Source organism: Rhinichthys klamathensis, unplaced genomic scaffold (assembly GCF_029890125.1).
Source record: "Rhinichthys klamathensis goyatoka isolate OS25496 unplaced genomic scaffold, OSU_Roscu_1.1 h1tg000281l_1, whole genome shotgun sequence".
In the NCBI taxonomy this organism is placed as follows: Eukaryota; Metazoa; Chordata; class Actinopteri; order Cypriniformes; family Leuciscidae; genus Rhinichthys; species Rhinichthys klamathensis.
Window position 1 is genome coordinate 5,405,615 of NW_026606800.1, and position 17,313 is coordinate 5,422,927.

The following is a 17,313-nucleotide window of genomic DNA, read 5'->3' on the forward strand; positions in this document are numbered from 1 at the left end:
ATGATTCTTTAATTAGGACACCTTTTCTATTATGTAGGATGAAGAAGAAATAATATAGTAGCTTCAAGTATTTTATTGTCTTATTTTATTGCGTTTTTCAAATTTTAAGAGATGTTACAAGTACACACATATACATACAGTAGCTATATATATATATACACACACACACACACACACATTATATATATAGTATATATACATATAAACACCCTCACTCATAAGAGTTCAGCTCATCATTTGATGGATGTTCAAATATTCCCATTCAAGAGGGGCCTCACTTATACAAGACAGCATAAGACAAGAATATATATCAGTATGCTGATAAAAACAAGGCATTGTAGTGCCACAGAAAAGAAATTGCATTCAAATATGTTTTACAACAAGAGATCACAGTCATATTGGATATGGCAGCGTACTGAATCACTTGAGCGTGTCCAACAGGAGGATGAATGACTACACCACACGTGTCAACAGGAAGAGCAAGGCAGTCTGGGTAAAAGCTAGTGTTCTGGCAGGATAAGACGCTAATCATCTCTCTCTTTCTGTCTCTGTCTCTTGCATGGAATTGTAGCGTAATTCCTGCTGAGGTGGGATAATATTGAAGGTTTCAGATGAATGGTTAGGAGGAGGCTGATTAAGCCATTTCATCAGCCTATTGTGATACTGCGCTGACAGCCCTAAGAGCTTATTCCTGTGAAGCCTTGTTATTAAGTTTCTCCAGATAAGCTTAAGTGTCTGTGACTGGCATTTTGCATTATTTGCTGGGTTCACTGTCCGGATGAGTGGCTGTAACGCTTTGGGTCGCTGTGTCATTTCAGTTACTCGATGTCTGTCCGTCTAAAATTACTTTTATATTTTTAATGCCTCCTCTGATAAAACATTAAAATGAAACTGGTTACTTACAGGTCATAGGATTGTTGGCGGATTCAATATGGTTGCCCTATTTCCCAACTAGAGGAAACTTTTTTTTATTATTGAAATTATCCTATCATTTGTAAACGAAATAGCTTTTTTTCTAAATAATCATATATATATATATATATATATATATATATATATATATATATATATGATTATTTAGAAAAAAAAACTATATATTAATTTCAAACAATAATAAGGATGCATTAAATTGATCAAAAGTGACAGTAAAGACATTAATAATGTTACAAGTAATGCTGTTCTGTCAAACATATTATTCATCAAATAGTCCTGATTAATGTATTGGTTATTTTAAGTAGCACATCTGTTTTCAACATTGATGATAATTATAAGAATGTTTCTTAGAATGATTTTTGAAGGATCATGTGACACTAAAAACTGGAGTAACGGCTCATTTATTACATTTAAAATGTATTCAAATAGAATTTTAAACTCTAATAATATTTCACAATTTTTCTATCAAATAAATGCAGCCTTGGTGAGGATAAGAGACTTTCAAAAACATAAAAATAATATCTTACCATCTCCAAACTTGTGAACAGGAGTGTAAATGATGTTTATTATGATTGATTGGCTAACCTTTTCAAATATTAAACAAACACACAAATTTGCTGAATACCAAATACTAGGAGCTGATATGCAAACGTAGGCGGTCATATGTAAATCTGCTCATGGGTGTGACATCAATACCCATTTTTGCTGCATAAATCTCCATAAATAGTTACTATGGACTAAGAGAAAGCTTTGCTTTATGAATGTCAGAGCATGTCTACATGGTACATCAAACTTTTTATTTCAAAAGAGCCAGAAAAATCCTGTTTTCCAAGATATGTCTGCTCTATTGGATTGAACCTGCTTATATAAAAGAAATATCTGAACCTGACATTAACGATGATGAGGAAAAAATTAAGCACCAGGGATCACCAGTGTCACTTCTTTCGTGAGCAGTGATACACACATACACACCAATGCCAAAATGTGGCACAGCTTCAAATAGAGGATATGAGACTTTGAGGACAAGCTGGCTTTGATAGAAAACATCCCACAGATGAAATCACAGGGAGAAAGATTGCAGCCTCTGCCAGCATATCTGCGCTTTAGAAGTGAAAATAGAGCAGCACGGATTGATTATTTTAAAAAGAAGGAGAGATAAAGATGTAAATTAACTTTGAACATGTTCTTACACACTAACAGAGGAACACAGATCTTTTTGGCTTGCCTCCCCAGTCTCTGGCAAAATATAGGACAAACACCGAGCATGCTCAGTTTTGTACTAAACATTTTGTTTAGAATTTTGTTATATTTAATGCATTGCCTCAGTTTTGGTTAAGTCCCTAATGCAAGCTGAAAATGAATGCTGCCGTTCAAATATTTTTCTATTCAGGTCAAATTGAAGAACGATTCACTCACAGCCCAATTCAACCAGGAAATATAGTTAATTTTTGCTCCTTGCCTTTGTCGTTGTCCAACTCCCATTCGGATCGGACATCAAAATGAATAGTGCCAGTCTCATACAGAAAGACACAACCAACATACATAGCCGCTCACAAAGACTGAAGCTTTAAATTCCCAAATCAATACAACATTCAATGCGCTGAGAAGCAATATATATATTTAATGATAGGAAACTAATGATAGGGGGGGGGGGGGTGCTTACTTACAATGAAGTAAGTAACAGGAGTATCCAAGACAATTGATTTATTTCATAATCTTACCTTTACAGTATATTATCTTAAAAAAATGGTAAAGATTGTCAAAATAGTACAATGTACAAAACAATCTGCCTAGCAACAAGACGAACACCGCAATACTACTAATACTAATAATGATGACATGACATGAAGATTAGAAAATATTGGAGAATACTGGATGATGCGGTTGACTAATTAGAATCCAGTATTCCAGAGACTTGTTTAATAATAATGAATAAAGAATGTTCATGCTAAATGAAATGAAAGCAATTGTGAAACAGAAATAAACTGTCAAGAAAAAAATAAATAAGAGGCTTTAATGACAATTGATTGGCTTCTAATGAACACGTCCCCTCTTTAATGCACCCCTTGCCTTTAGTGTAACAGTGTTAATTGATTACAGCACTCAGGTGGGTTTTTGTGTGAATTGTGTTGACTTTCTCTTGTCCAGGGTTCACGAGGGAGAAACTCAATCTAACATCCTGGCCCATAGACATCTGTCTGAGGATTCAAGCTGGCAGGAAGCCAAATATAATTCTGATTAGAGCCTGTGGATGCGATTTCTAATAGCTGTCAGCATCCATTTTTCAACAGAAGGCAACATGCTGTCAGTCATAGACAGCAGGATAGTTGGCAATGAGTTTGAACAGCTTGATTCTTGGCTATTTGTTCAATCTAAAGTAATCAGGGTCATAAACTAACTTTGTGCCACACCTGCCAATGGTGGGTGGATTGAGAAAATGTTCCGGCAAAATGTCTCTTAAAGGCCACACCCCCAAAATAGCCTAAATATATATAATTTGCCCCTATGTAAATGGGATTTTGTAGTGGTTTTCGTCGTCAGTCGCAGCATTATATACAACTTGAGTAAGTTTACAGTCTGTGAAACTATGGTTGCTTAATATGAGGAATATTCCTATTGGATACACCAAATGGACTTCTGGACAGAACAAAAAGCTGAGGTAAAGTTGTTAGATGACGCGTGGGTCACAACATTTAGCAGGCAAATTGTACGTCTTTGATTTAAAATGCCCACGTTGTGTCAACAGCAAGTTCCAGAAAAGTTCTTACTGTTCAATTCTAATTTGATCATGCTGCAATTCCTAATGAAGTTACTGACCAAATGGTTTTATTTAGTCACTTAAACTAATTTAGCATTTTCACTTAGGGATTGACCTTTAATGTAATTCTGCAAATTGCTATGTCTATGTAAATTCATTCTGCAGTTCTATTAGATTTTTATTTCAGGTTAAAGGTACACTATTGTTCAAAAGTTTGGGGTCATTAAGATTTTTTTCTTGAAAGAAAGGAATATACTTTTATTCAGCAAGGATGCATTAAATTGACCAATAGTGACAGTAAAGACATTTATAATGTAACAAAAGATTTCTTCATTATAATAAATGCTGTTATTTTGAACTTTCTATTAAAACAAAAAAAAACAAAAAAACATAACGGTTTCCACAGAAGTATTAAGCAGCACAACTGTTTTCAACAATGATAATGATAATAATAATAATAATAAATATTTTTTGAGCACCAAATAAACATTTTAGAGTTATTTCTGAAGGATCTTGTGACACTGAAGACTGGAAATCCAGTTTTGTCATCACACGAATAAATGACATTTCAAAATATATTAATATACAAAAAAAATAGTAATGCCATGTCACAATATTAATGTTTCTACTGTATTTCTGATAAAACAAATGCAGGTGAGCATAAGAAGCACAAAAAAAAAAATCTTACAGACCCAAATTATGCATAATTACAAGTAACTAACCCTAAACCAAGCCCTTATTTGAGTAAGTACAATGTAATACGTCAACGTCACCTTAAAATAAAGTGTAACCAAACATTATTTAGTAAATACCTTGCATAGGTGTAACTTGTCTGGTCCAGACCATCTACCATCTGACAAAAAAATAAACATCTGAGATTAAATGCTGATGAGAAGTAAATGATCTACATAACACACCTAGACAATCAACAACAAGAAAATACTACAAAGATATAATGTAAATGTAAGGTGCTGCTATGTAGAGAATGCAAATGCCCTGCAAAACAACCTCCCTGCATGTGGAGCTCCCTCAGCGTGTTTCTCACCGGGAAGCGGAACAGAGCTGACAGGACCTGCAAGGTACATCTGAGGCGATCAGTGTTTCTCTGGTGAAACAAATGCCGAGACAGCTGTTCCAGCTGGCTGAGTAAAGCTGACCTCAGACAGAGCACTCCGGAGGTGAATCTGTGGAAAGGTATCAGAGATTCAATGTGTTTGAAGCTACAGCCAGCAGCAGAGCGTTTGTGATCCAGCCTTGTCTGTAGACTATTGTGTGATGTGGTAAAGTGGTTCTGACTCAGAGAATAAGCCGATAGCGGATAAACAAAGCAATGCGCGTTATTCAATGTAACATTCAGATACAAATCCCTACAACAATGTAGCCGCACTTTAAAAGAGACACAAAATGAGGCAACAGACTACAGTTGTCCTTGGAAAACCTTTTTTTTTTTTATAACACATTCCTTAAAGGGATAGTTCACCCAATAATGGAAATCCTGTCACCATTTACTCACCCTCATGTTGTTACAAACACGTATGACTTTCTTTATTCTGTGAGACACAAAATAAGTAATTTGAAGAATGGGATCCAAAAAAAAACTTGTCTACAAGACCATTTCTAAGGGCCATGATGGAGCATTCAAAACTCTAATTTCACAAGCACATTACAAAATAAATAAATAAAATAAAATATGTGACAAAGTGGATCACAGCATTAGGTCTTGCAGTGTAAATGCAGCCAAGGAGCTGTGAGGATAGGGAACGCTTTATTCAGGCATTCAAGACTAAGCGACCATGTAAAAAAATCCAGGTAAACGTTTGTTAATGAATTCCTTCCACACTGTTCGGATTTTGCAAGGAGAAATAGAGACAGGTTAGAATGTCAGGATATAACTGCTTCTCTACCCTAACCCTAACCCTAACCCTAACCCTAACCTATACAGATAACAAACTAATGGAATACATGATAAACAGCGCTCTAAATGGAAAGAACTGTTGCTACTTCCCTTGTGTGTGTATATATAGCGTAATTGTGTATACAGTTGTGGTCAGAATTAATGGCACTCCTGGTAAATATAAAAAAATGGCTGTAAAATAAATCTGCATTGTTTATCCTTTTGATCTTTCATTCAAAAGATTTACAAAAATCTAACCTTTCATTGAAGTAAAATAATTGGTTGGGGGGGGGGGGGGGGGGGGGTAATCACATCATGAAAAAAGATTTTTCTCCAAAACACGTGGGCCACAATTATTGGCACCCCTAGAATTTTTTACGATAATTAACCAAAAATAAACTCCAGCAAATTCAGTTGTCAGAAACGACCGGAACTTCAAATGGCACATGGCTCTGTGGTCAGATGAAACTAAAAAAAATGCTTTTTGGCAGCAAACACGCTAGATGGGTTTGGTGCACACAAGAATAAAAAGTATGTGTACAATTTAATATACCGTTGGATCTTTAATGTTGTGGGCATATTCTTCTGCCAGAGGTCCTAGACATCTTGTTCAGATACATGGCATCATGGATTCTATCAAATATCAACAGATAAAAAATCAAAACCTGACGACTTTAGCTAGAAATCTTATAATGGGCCGTGGTTGGGTCTTCCATCAGGACAACGATCCAAAACAAACATCAAAATCAACACAGAAATGTGTTACGGAGCACAAAATGAATCTTCTGCCATGACCGTCCCAGTCCCCTGACCTGAGAAGCACCAACATGGATCTGGGAATCTGAAGGATCTGGAGAGATTCTGTATGGAGGAATGGTCTCTGATCTCTTGTCAGTTGTTCTCCAAACTCATCAGGCATTATAGGAGAAAACTCAGAGCTGTGATCTTGGAAAAAGGAGATTGCAAAAGGTATTTAATAAAAGGGTGCCAATAATTATGGCCAACGTGTTTTGGAGAAAAACATTTATTTCATAATTTATAGATCTAGTGCGAAACTTCTTTTAAAGGTTCAGAGCTTGGTAAAATCTCTTTTTATGCTCCCTGGTTATGGAACGAGTTGCAGAGTATAATAATGTTAGAAACACTCCCCTCTTTAAACATTTTTAAAAATCTCTTATGGACCAATTTAAAGGAAACCTGTGCATGTTTTGTTACGTAGCCTTTGTTCTGTCATTTTATGAGTGCTGGGTAAAATTTATGTAAGATTTTAGTTTTATGTTTGTATGTTATTTATGTGAAACTTTGGTTACACTTTATTTCGATAGTCACTTTAGACATTCTACTAACTATAAGTACCTTTTCAACAACATGTCAACTAACTGTCATTAGAGTATTAGTAGACTGTAGTAGACTGTCAGTAGACTGGTAGGTTACGGTTAGGTGTTAGGGTTCGGGTTAGAAGAACAAGTTGACTTGTAGTTGCTAAGTTACTTATAGTTAGTAGAGTGTCTGTTGGGGGACCAACAAAATAAAGTGTTAGCAGATATTAAGCAGACAGTCTACTAATACTCTAATGACAGTTAGTTGACATGTAGCTGCTAAGTTACTTATAGTTAGTATAATGTCTAAAGTGGACTATCGAAATAAAGTGTTACCGAAACTTTTTGTCCAACCATTTTGGCCAGGACTCCCAGGAAGAAGAGATGTTATATCTCAATGGGACTATCCTGGTAAAATAAAGAATAAAATATATATATATACACACACACACACTGTACCATATTTATATATACTGTAACAATCTATATACACACACCTGTACAGTACTTAAAGTTGGGAAACACTATTTTATGTTTTTGAAAGAAGTCAGCAAGGCTGCATTTATTTATTCACAAATAAAGTTAAAAAAAAAAAAGTAATATGGCAAAATATTGATAAATATTTGAAAAAAAATAAATAAATTTACACTACCGTTCAAAAGATTAGGGTTAGTAAGATTTTTTAAATGTTTTTGCTCATTTATTATACATTTACTTGATAAAAAAATGCAGTAAGAAATGCAATATTGTGAATTATTATTACAATTTAAAAGAACTGTTTTCTATTCTAATATTTTAAGATGTAATTAAATCCTGTGATGGAAAAGCTGAATTTTCAGCAGCCATCATTCCAATATGTTAAAGCTGCAGTCCGGCGTTTTTCCTCTTTGTCGCCATCTCTGTTCGAAATCTGCAATTGCAGTCATTCGCGGACTTATCAACTTTACGTGAGTTGTACTTCAACACCCTCGACACGGCACCGCGCGGATGAACACAGTGTTTGAGGAGAGTGTGCTGTGCAGCTGTCAGTCACCGCCGGTGTCGATACTGTCATTCAGAATCACAGATTATTGTTTTTGGAAGTATGACCAACATAAGAATTTTCACCGGAAAATGTCATCTGAACAAGTAAGAAACATCCACTTTTGTTCTGGTTCTGACATTGCAGTAAATCTAACAATTGCTTATAAGTTATCATATCACGCAAAACCGTGCAAATTATACATTGTTCTCAAATTGTTAATGTTAACAACGTCAGCATTGCGTGACTACATGTAATGTCCTTCCGATATTATCCTTGTTTTCGCATGGGTCCGGTTGCAGTCTCTTCTTTCTGTAGCCACTCCGAAGTCCGAACGAAGTCTTTTGCATTTTACAGCGGGTGAATCTCTAGTTGTCACTAATGATTGTCGTTTGAATATTTCTGGATCCGCCATCGAATTGATAAGTTTAATTATATCAAGTGCTGTTAGAAAAGGCTATAAATCTCCACCTCCAACATCCTCACACGCAATATAGCCTACTAGCCGAGACTCCTTGTTTATGTGTACAGATGTGACGTAATGACGCAAAGACATGCTCGAATCTCCCGCGGAAATCCACCAGTACCACTGGAATTAAAAACATTATTACAAGCTTACCGCTTTGAATCGAGCTAAGACAAGCAGATAGTTTTGAACACTGGCTGGTTACGTATTTTATCAAATATGTATTTTGGATAATTTTTAACCCAAAAAAAGCTACGGACAGCAGCTTTAATTTGGTGCTTAAAGTCGGCATGAAATCAAATTTGACAAATCTTCTTTTTATAAGTAATATTGTAGTGTTTATTATAAATGATTTATCTGTGCACTTCATTATTTTTTTTAAATTCATGTACCGTTATAATCTTTAATCAAATACATTACCCTTCCCTCCCCCCTCGAAACGACCACTCTTCTCTTTCGGTCACGTCACGTGCAATGGCGAAAGGGTGCGGCCAGAGCTGATGAGGGTGCGGCTATCGGTGCAACGCCTCTCAGAGAAGATACATTCAAATCTGCCTCCATTTTGTTTGCAACGCCCAACCTCCAACGATCCAATCAATTCCCAAAGGACGAAATCAAGCCCCGCCCTACATTTTTTTCTAATTTCAGAAGCCGTTTCACTCGGATATACGTCACAAGGAAAAAATTACAATCTCAACTTCCGTTTCATGCCGACTTTAAGAAGCATCTTATTATCAATGTTGAAAACAGTTGTGCTGATTAATATTCATATTTATTTGGACACCATGATACAGCTTTTTTAGGATTATTTGGTGAATAGAAAGTTTAAAAGATTTTTTTGGAAACAATGTAAAAGTCTTTTGACCAATTAAATGCTTCCTTGCTAAATAAAAAATCTTATCATATTCTTATGACCCCAAACTTTTAAACAGTATCATATCTTGATTGTAAAAAAAAAAAAAAAAAAAAGGTTGACTTGTGAGAATAAAAGTCTTGTTGTCTAGTTAGAGCGACAGGACAGACTGTCCTGTTGAGCACAGAAGAAACTGCCAAATAATTCCCAGTAAGTAGACAAGAGCAGTAATATTTTTGGGGTTAACATCTAGGGATGTCCCGATCAGGTTTTTTTGCCCTCGAGTCCGAGTCCGAGTCATTTGATTTTGAGTATCTACCGATACCGAGTCCCGATCCGATACTTATATAATACATTAAAAAAAATAAAGAAGAGAGAAAAAACAGATCCAGGATGTTCCTTATTTTTTTATTTAATTCACCTTATTTTAACATTCAACAACTCTGTTAACAAACAGAGCACTTCTGTGAGGTAGCTTGAACAATCAAGTAATAAATAACATAAAATCTTCACTTTTGGACTTTAGTGCAACAGTAAATATAGAAAAAGTCTAATATAAAAACAAATAGCACCTCAACTTAAAATACCCGGCAGGCATTTAAACAAAAAATAATAATGTTTTAAAAGTGTATAAAAAATAATGAGTATATATGTCACGGTAGATGTATTCGCTGGTTCCTTCTAGTCTTGTGTTTATGTTGTTGTATGAGTGCACGTGTGCAAGGGGCGTGTCTGTATGTCATTACCTGATCCACTCCAGCTGTTCATCATTACAATCACCAGCTGCAGTTCATCTCACCACGCTTCTTAAACTCACCGCTGTTCTCTCACCTTTGTCAGATCGTTGTTTGATGTTCCCCTGTATTCTGGTTCGTGTTCCTGCCTGGTGTTTCCTGTTCGTCGTCTTCCGTGTGGATTTGGATCGTCTCACCGTTTGTCTGCACGTCACCGGTATTGACCATCGAAGTCCCTGCGTCACCTATCTCCACCTGGCTCACTGCACCCTGGACTTGTGTGTTTTGTGCTTCGAATAAATATTGTATTATACTCGCGATTGCTTCCTGTGTTTCTGCCTAACATGACAGAACGATCTGACCATGGTATGGAAGCAGCGAGCGCCTCGTCATCCTCACTCGAAGAGTTCATCCATCACAGCATCCGTAGAATGGACTCGCAAGAGAAGGAGATTGGAGATACGGGCCGTGCAGTTCAAGCCCTGGTGACGCAGGTGTCCGAGCTCACCCAGCAGATCCAGCGCCTACGACCTCCCACTGCGCCACCCACACCGGCCGTTCCTCCCGCACCATCAGGAAGCCCCTCCCAGTCAGAACCTCGGCTACCCACCCCAGAGGCATACTCAGGTGAACCGTCATTTTGTAGAGCTTTTTTGACTCGATGTTCTATGCACTTTTCCCTGCAACCTCACACTTTTCAGACCGAGCAAGCCAAAGTGGCGTTTGTGCTGACGCTATTGACTGGGAGAGCGGCACTCTGGGGAACGGTGGTGTGGGAAAACCAAAATCCATGCTGTGCCTCGTTCCAGACCCTCGCCGCCGAGATGAGACTGGTTTTTGACCGTGCGGTCACTGGAAGAGAGGCGGCCAGAACATTGGTCGAGCTACGGCAGGGAAGAAGATCAGTGTCCGAGTTTTCCATCGAGTTCCGGACCTTGGCGGCGGAGTGTGGATGGAACGAGGAGGCGCAGTGGGACATGTTCCTGCATGGGCTGGCTGACCACGTCCAGAAGGAGATCTACGCCCTGGATCTTCCCACTACCCTCAACGGACTCATTGATCTGGCCCTGCGGGTGGACGCTCGGCTGTCCAGAGTCGAGCGTCGAGCCACGCCCACCCGCACACTTGAGGCAGCCGACGGGCTACGATCCAGCGGCAGGGACGTGGTCAGCCCCGTCTACGATCACGAGCCCATGCAGGTGGGTCGAGCTCGGCTTTCCCGGGAGGAGAGGGAGAGGCGGAGGTCCCAGGGCCTTTGCCTGTACTGCGGAGGAGCCGGACACTACGCCTACAACTGTCCGGTAAAAGGCCCAGCCCGATAGTAAACATGAGGCTACTATCGGGTGGGATCTCCGCCAGGAAGACCTCATCCACGACAAGATCTACCTCCACCCTCCTCTCGGTAAGACTAAGATGGTCAGTCCACCAGCACGATTGTCAAGCACTGTTGGATTCGGGGGCCGAAGGTAATTTCATGGACCATAATTTTGCACGCAGATTTCAGATTCCCATCAAACCCCTCCCACAGCAGATTGCAGTTCATGCACTCAACGGACAAGAACTTCCCACCATCTCATTATCCACTGAAGAAATCACTCTCATCACCTCTGGCAATCACTCGGAAACTATTTCATTTTTTATTCTGGATTCACCCCTGGCACCCGTTGTTCTAGGACACCCATGGCTCATTCAACACAACCCCCGAGTGGACTGGATACATAGATCTGTGCTGGAGTGGAGTCAGGAATGTCATAGGTCTTGTCTCGTGTCTGCTTGTTCGTCTGTACCTGTTTCTGTGTTTCAGGAGGAAGCAGGGGATTTGTCTAACGTGCCCGCGGAGTATATCTGGACCTGAAGGAAGTGTTCAGTAAGTCTCGTGCTGCTTCTCTCCCTCCGCATCGTCCCTACGACTGTGCAATAGATTTACTCCCAGGTAAGTCTCCGCCTAAGGGCAAGTTATATTCGCTTTCGATTCCTGAAAGAGAGGCTATGGAGAAATATATTTCTGATTCTCTAGCAACCAAGTTCATTCGCCCTTCCTCTTCTCCAGCGGGGGCGGGGTTCTTTTTTGTGGGGAAAAAGGATGGTTCTCTGCGACCTTGCATTGATTACCGAGGGCTGAATAACATCACGGTAAAGAATACTTATCCTTTGCCGTTGATGTCTTCAGCCTTCGAGAGGTTGCAGGGAGCATCCATCTTCACCAAATTGGACTTACGTAACGCTTATCATTTGGTCCGCATCAGGGAGGGTGATGAGTGGAAAACTGCGTTTAACACCCCTAGGGGGCACTTTGAATATTTGGTCATGCCGTTTGGGCTGTCCAACTCCCCAGCAGTTTTCCAGGCACTGGTCAATGACGTGTTGCGAGATATGATCGATCAATTCATATGTGTCTACCTGGATGACATATTGATTTTTTCTGCATCTCTCCAGGAGCATGTGCAGCACGTCCGACGAGTGCTTCAGAGGTTGCTAGAGAATGGGCTTTTTGTTAAGGCGGAGAAATGCGATTTTCATGCACAGTCTGTTCCTTTTTTAGGATACATCGTGTCGTCTGAGGGGATGCGGATGGACCCTGAGAAGATTAAGGCTGTGGTGGATTGGCCAAGTCCAGATTCCCGCAAGGCCCTGCAGAGGTTTCTGGGGTTCGCCAATTTCTACCGGCGATTCATTCGCAACTTCAGCCAGCTGGTCGCGCCTCTGACTGCCTTGACCTCCCCCAGAACTGCGTTCAGGTGGTCCGACACAGCCGAGACTGTGTTCAAGAAACTCAAAGGCCGCTTTGTTTCAGCCCCCATTCTAATTACCCCTGATTCATCACGTCAGTTCGTGGTGGAGGTCGACGCATCAGAGGTGGGAGTAGGGGCGGTGTTATCTCAGCGTTCACCTGTAGACGACAAGATGCATCCTTGCGCGTTTTTGTCCCATCGTTTATCTCCAGCCGAACGTAATTACGACATTGGTAATAGAGAGTTGTTGGCAGTCAAGTTGGCGTTGGAGGAGTGGCGTCACTGGTTAGAAGGGTCGGGGGTACCTTTTATCGTCTGGACTGATCATAAGAACCTCGAATATATCAGAACTGCTAAAAGATTGAACTCCAGGCAGGCTCGGTGGGCACTTTTTTTCGGTCGTTTTGATTTTTCTCTCCAATATCGTCCGGGTTCTAAGAACATCAAACCCGACTCACTTTCTCGTATATTTGATTTTTCCGGTCGCCCGTCCACTCCCGAGTGTATTTTACCCGAAACCGTATTTGTTTCAACACTCACATGGGAGGTCGAAGCGAAGGTCAAAGAGGCCTTGGAAGGGGTAACGCCTCCGCCCGGGTGTCCACCGAACCGATTATTTGTGCCGGAGGGCTTACGGTCTGACGTTATCCAGTGGGGTCACAGCTCCAACGTAGCTTGTCATCCAGGAATTAATCGCACTGGATTTCTAGTCAAGCAACGATTCTGGTGGCCACTTATGGCTCGTGACATTCGCGATTTTGTTTTGGCTTGCTCTGTTTGTGCCACGGGTAAGTCTTCCAATCGACCTCCAGATGGGCTACTTCAACCGCTGCCGGTGCCTTCGAGACCCTGGTCCCATATCGCTCTAGATTTTATTACCGCCCTCCCACCCTCCCAGGGTAACACAGTAGTTTTAACTGTGGTGGACCGATTCTCGAAGGCAGCACATTTCATTCCCTTACCCAAATTACCTTCAGCTAAGGAGACAGCGGCTACGGTCGTAGATCATGTCTTTCGGTTACATGGCCTCCCGATAGACGTGGTCTCCGACCGGGGACCCCAGTTTGTGTCCAAATTTTGGCAAGAATTTTGTAGATTACTGGGGGCGACGGTTAGTCTGTCATCTGGGTTTCATCCCCAGAGCAATGGTCAAACAGAGAGAGCCAACCAAGATTTGGAGAGAATGTTGCGATGTTTGGTTTCCAGAAATCCTTCGTCTTGGAGTCAACAACTGTCTATGGTGGAGTACGCACACAACACGTTGCCAGTGTCAGCGACGGGCCTATCTCCGTTTGAGTGTAGTGTAGGTTACCAGCCACCAATTTTTCCCAGTCTGGAATCCGAGGTTGCGGTTCCCTCCGCTCACGCCTTTGTCCAGAGGTGTCACCGCACCTGGACTAGAGCCCGGGAGACTCTACTCCAGGTGGGGGCGCGCACCAAGGCCAAGGCCGATCGCCACCGGTCAAAGCCTCCCGTATACGTCGTCGGTCAAAAAGTGTGGCTTTCAACTAAGAACATTCCTCTTCGCACCGTTTCTAATAAACTTGCTCCCAAATTTATTGGCCCGTTTCCTGTCACCAAGATTATTAGTCCGGTGGCAGTCCGCCTCAAACTACCTCCTGCGTACAGGAGGGTTCATTCCGTGTTCCATGTATCTAAAATCAAGCCCGTTTTTCATTCTCACATTAATCCGCCTGTCCCGGTTCCTCCCCCACCGCGGCTCGTAGATGGGGAGACCACATATTCGGTCAACCGTATTCTGGACTCTAGGCGGAGGGGACGCGGATTTCAGTACTTGGTGGACTGGGAAGGTTACGGTCCGGAGGAGAGAAGTTGGGTTCCTGCTAGGGACATCCTGGATCACTCCCTTATCGATGATTACAATCGGCAGGTAAGGGAGTCTGAGAACGCCAGGAGGCGTTCTTAGGAGGAGGGGTACTGTCACGGTAGATGTATTCGCTGGTTCCTTCTAGTCTTGTGTTTATGTTGTTGTATGAGTGCACGTGTGCAAGGGGCGTGTCTGTATGTCATTACCTGATCCACTCCAGCTGTTCATCGTTACAATCACCAGCTGCAGTTCATCTCACCACACTTCTTAAACTCACCGCTGTTCTCTCACCTTTGTCAGATCGTTGTTTGATGTTCCCCTGTCTTCTGGTTCGTGTTCCTGCCTGGTGTTTCCTGTTCGTCGTCTTCCGTGTGGATTTGGATCGTCTCACCGTTTGTCTGCACGTCACCGGTATTGACCATCGAAGTCCCTGCGTCACCTATCTCCACCTGGCTCACTGCACCCTGGACTTGTGTGTTTTGTGCTTCGAATAAATATTGTATTATACTCGCGATTGCTTCCTGTGTTTCTGCCTAACATGACAATATATATACATTAGGGGTGTAACAGTTCACAAAATTTGCGGTTTGGTTCGATACGATACAGCAAAAAGAAAGAAATGCCAGAGAAATTTCCTATTTATTAAAAGAAAAACTATTTTTAAACAAGTTTAAGTTTTCCTACATCTTGAAACTTTCAGGTTTATAAATGTGGGTAATCTTTGAAGGATGAACAAATAATGTTTTGGTAATCGCATTAAAAATAACATTTAAATATGTATTTATATAATATTTGAGTTTTGAAGTGCAACATTAAATCCATGTTCATTCACGGCACAATGTTTCTCCTGGTTCCCACGTCAGCGCTGTTTGATCTAATAGAGATCTACGGTTAATAATGGAGAAATTTAAATGCTTCTCACTAGATCTCGCAGCGATGTTATTACTTCAGTGGCGAATTCAAATGTTTTCTTCACTGGATCTCTTAGCACAGTGCCGCTTGATCTCGCGCTGCACAGATGTTGCTGGTCTGAACTGATAAATGGTCCGTTAAGCACAATATAATGAGTAGCGCAGTTTCGTTCCGCTTTCATTGCGTTTGCCATTTGATGTTGCGCAACGTTGTGGTCGCGCCAGCGCGGATTTTGTCTGCAGGAAAAATGGTCCTAGGAATCGTTCGGTTTGTATGCGTACCGAACCGGAAGCTTTGTACCGAAACGGTTCAATAATTACGAATACATGTACCGTTACACCCCTAATTTACATATATCCGAGTCCTGATCGGGAGGTAACGTCCGATTCCGATTGAGTCTGAAACCACGTAATCGGGCCCGATTTCCGATCGCGTGATCGAATCGGGACATCCCTATTAACATCTGTCTGGTACATCTGGTATAAATTCCTTGTACTAGTCCTGGGACTATAAGCATTAATGACGACTCTATCTAATGTCAATGAAATAACAAGATGGTTCTATTGTAGTGTGTTTAAAAGAAAACTCTCTCTCACAAATGGTTTGTGATTTGGATCACTGTGATTTGGGTCAGGAGCTGGCAAGATGCCTGGTTGTAATGCCATTGTGGCTCTCAGGAGAAGCTGTTCAATGGTGAGTAATTTGACAGCAGGTTGGATTTTGTTTCTTGGAGATAACAACAGGCTGTGAAGATGATTACGGGGCACAGGCTGAAACCACCGTTACACACTGACAGTCCTGTGGGTTTTCACTTGAGGTGCAAACTCTCAGAGCAGAATGGAGTGCTCAGAAAAGGTCCAAACTAACGGGAAAATACCAGCGAGGTAGATTCCAGTTTTGCACTCAACCATGCAGGAGCTGAAGCATCTTGTTTAATTAATGTAGAGATTAGTAAAGCAGGCCTGAAATGTGGCTGTGGCAAACATCAGAATTATTATTGCTCATATTTACGTGTAGGAATTTAAATAAATCACCTAAGTTGGCATGTAACTTGCCCAGCTCAATTTGCTCTATAGACATAAATGATGCAGTCTCTTAAATCATGCAGCTTGTTCAGGAGAGGTGTGCTATTACGTTTCTAAGTGATCTAACTCAATGGATAATAAATGAAGCAACACATTTTTTTTTCCGTAAACTTGCATTAGAGCAGGAAACCGAGCTTGAGACCAGAATATAGCAACTCTTTTGACTTGAAGAAAGCAAACCTATAGCAATCAGAACGTCCTAGCAATGTGCTGCCTTAAACGACTCGTAAAATCATTGTAAACGCATAGCAGCACCTTTGTATACCCACAACGACCTATTATATACACAACGACATGGATTTTTTATTTATTGTCGAAACATGGATGAATGCTGTTGATCTCACCCCTATTATGGAAGCAACTCCAGCTGATTGTGACTTTTTTTACCTCTCCCAGAAACTGTTATTTTTAACAAACGTTTTAAATGTCACTTATTGCCATTTATGAACTATCATAGTTTCGAAGCCCAAGTGATGATGTCGGATTATAAATCAGGTGCTTTGAGTACAGACTACTGATCTCATGAAATGGCGTATGTATGACACGTCAATTCGTATTTCCATTTTTGGCGTGGTATCAACACGCATAATCGCTTTTCAGCGTGTTCATCAACGCCGATGACTTAACGTACATTACTGTATATATAAATATATGACCTACCCCAATCCCGTCCCTAAACCTACCCGTCACTAGGGTTAATACCATTTATGAGTCTTCCCCTACCATCCTAGGAAAAAAAATATCGCTCCCCAGATGTAGATCTACATTTTGCTTTGTT

At 40.7% G+C, this 17,313-nt stretch overlaps 1 protein-coding gene across 1 annotated transcript in view; it reads right to left on the reverse strand.

The window, feature by feature from the left end:
• The window catches only part of LOC130103050 (myosin-11-like), a 54,564-nt gene that overhangs the window by 3,799 nt on the left and 33,452 nt on the right, over positions 1 to 17,313 (reverse strand). The window contains exons 3-4 of the mRNA XM_056269235.1: positions 4,638 to 4,875; positions 4,504 to 4,544 (exon numbers count right to left, since the gene is read on the reverse strand). Coding sequence (XP_056125210.1) covers positions 4,504 to 4,544; positions 4,638 to 4,875 — 279 coding nt within the window. The remainder of the gene's footprint in view (positions 1 to 4,503; positions 4,545 to 4,637; positions 4,876 to 17,313) is intronic.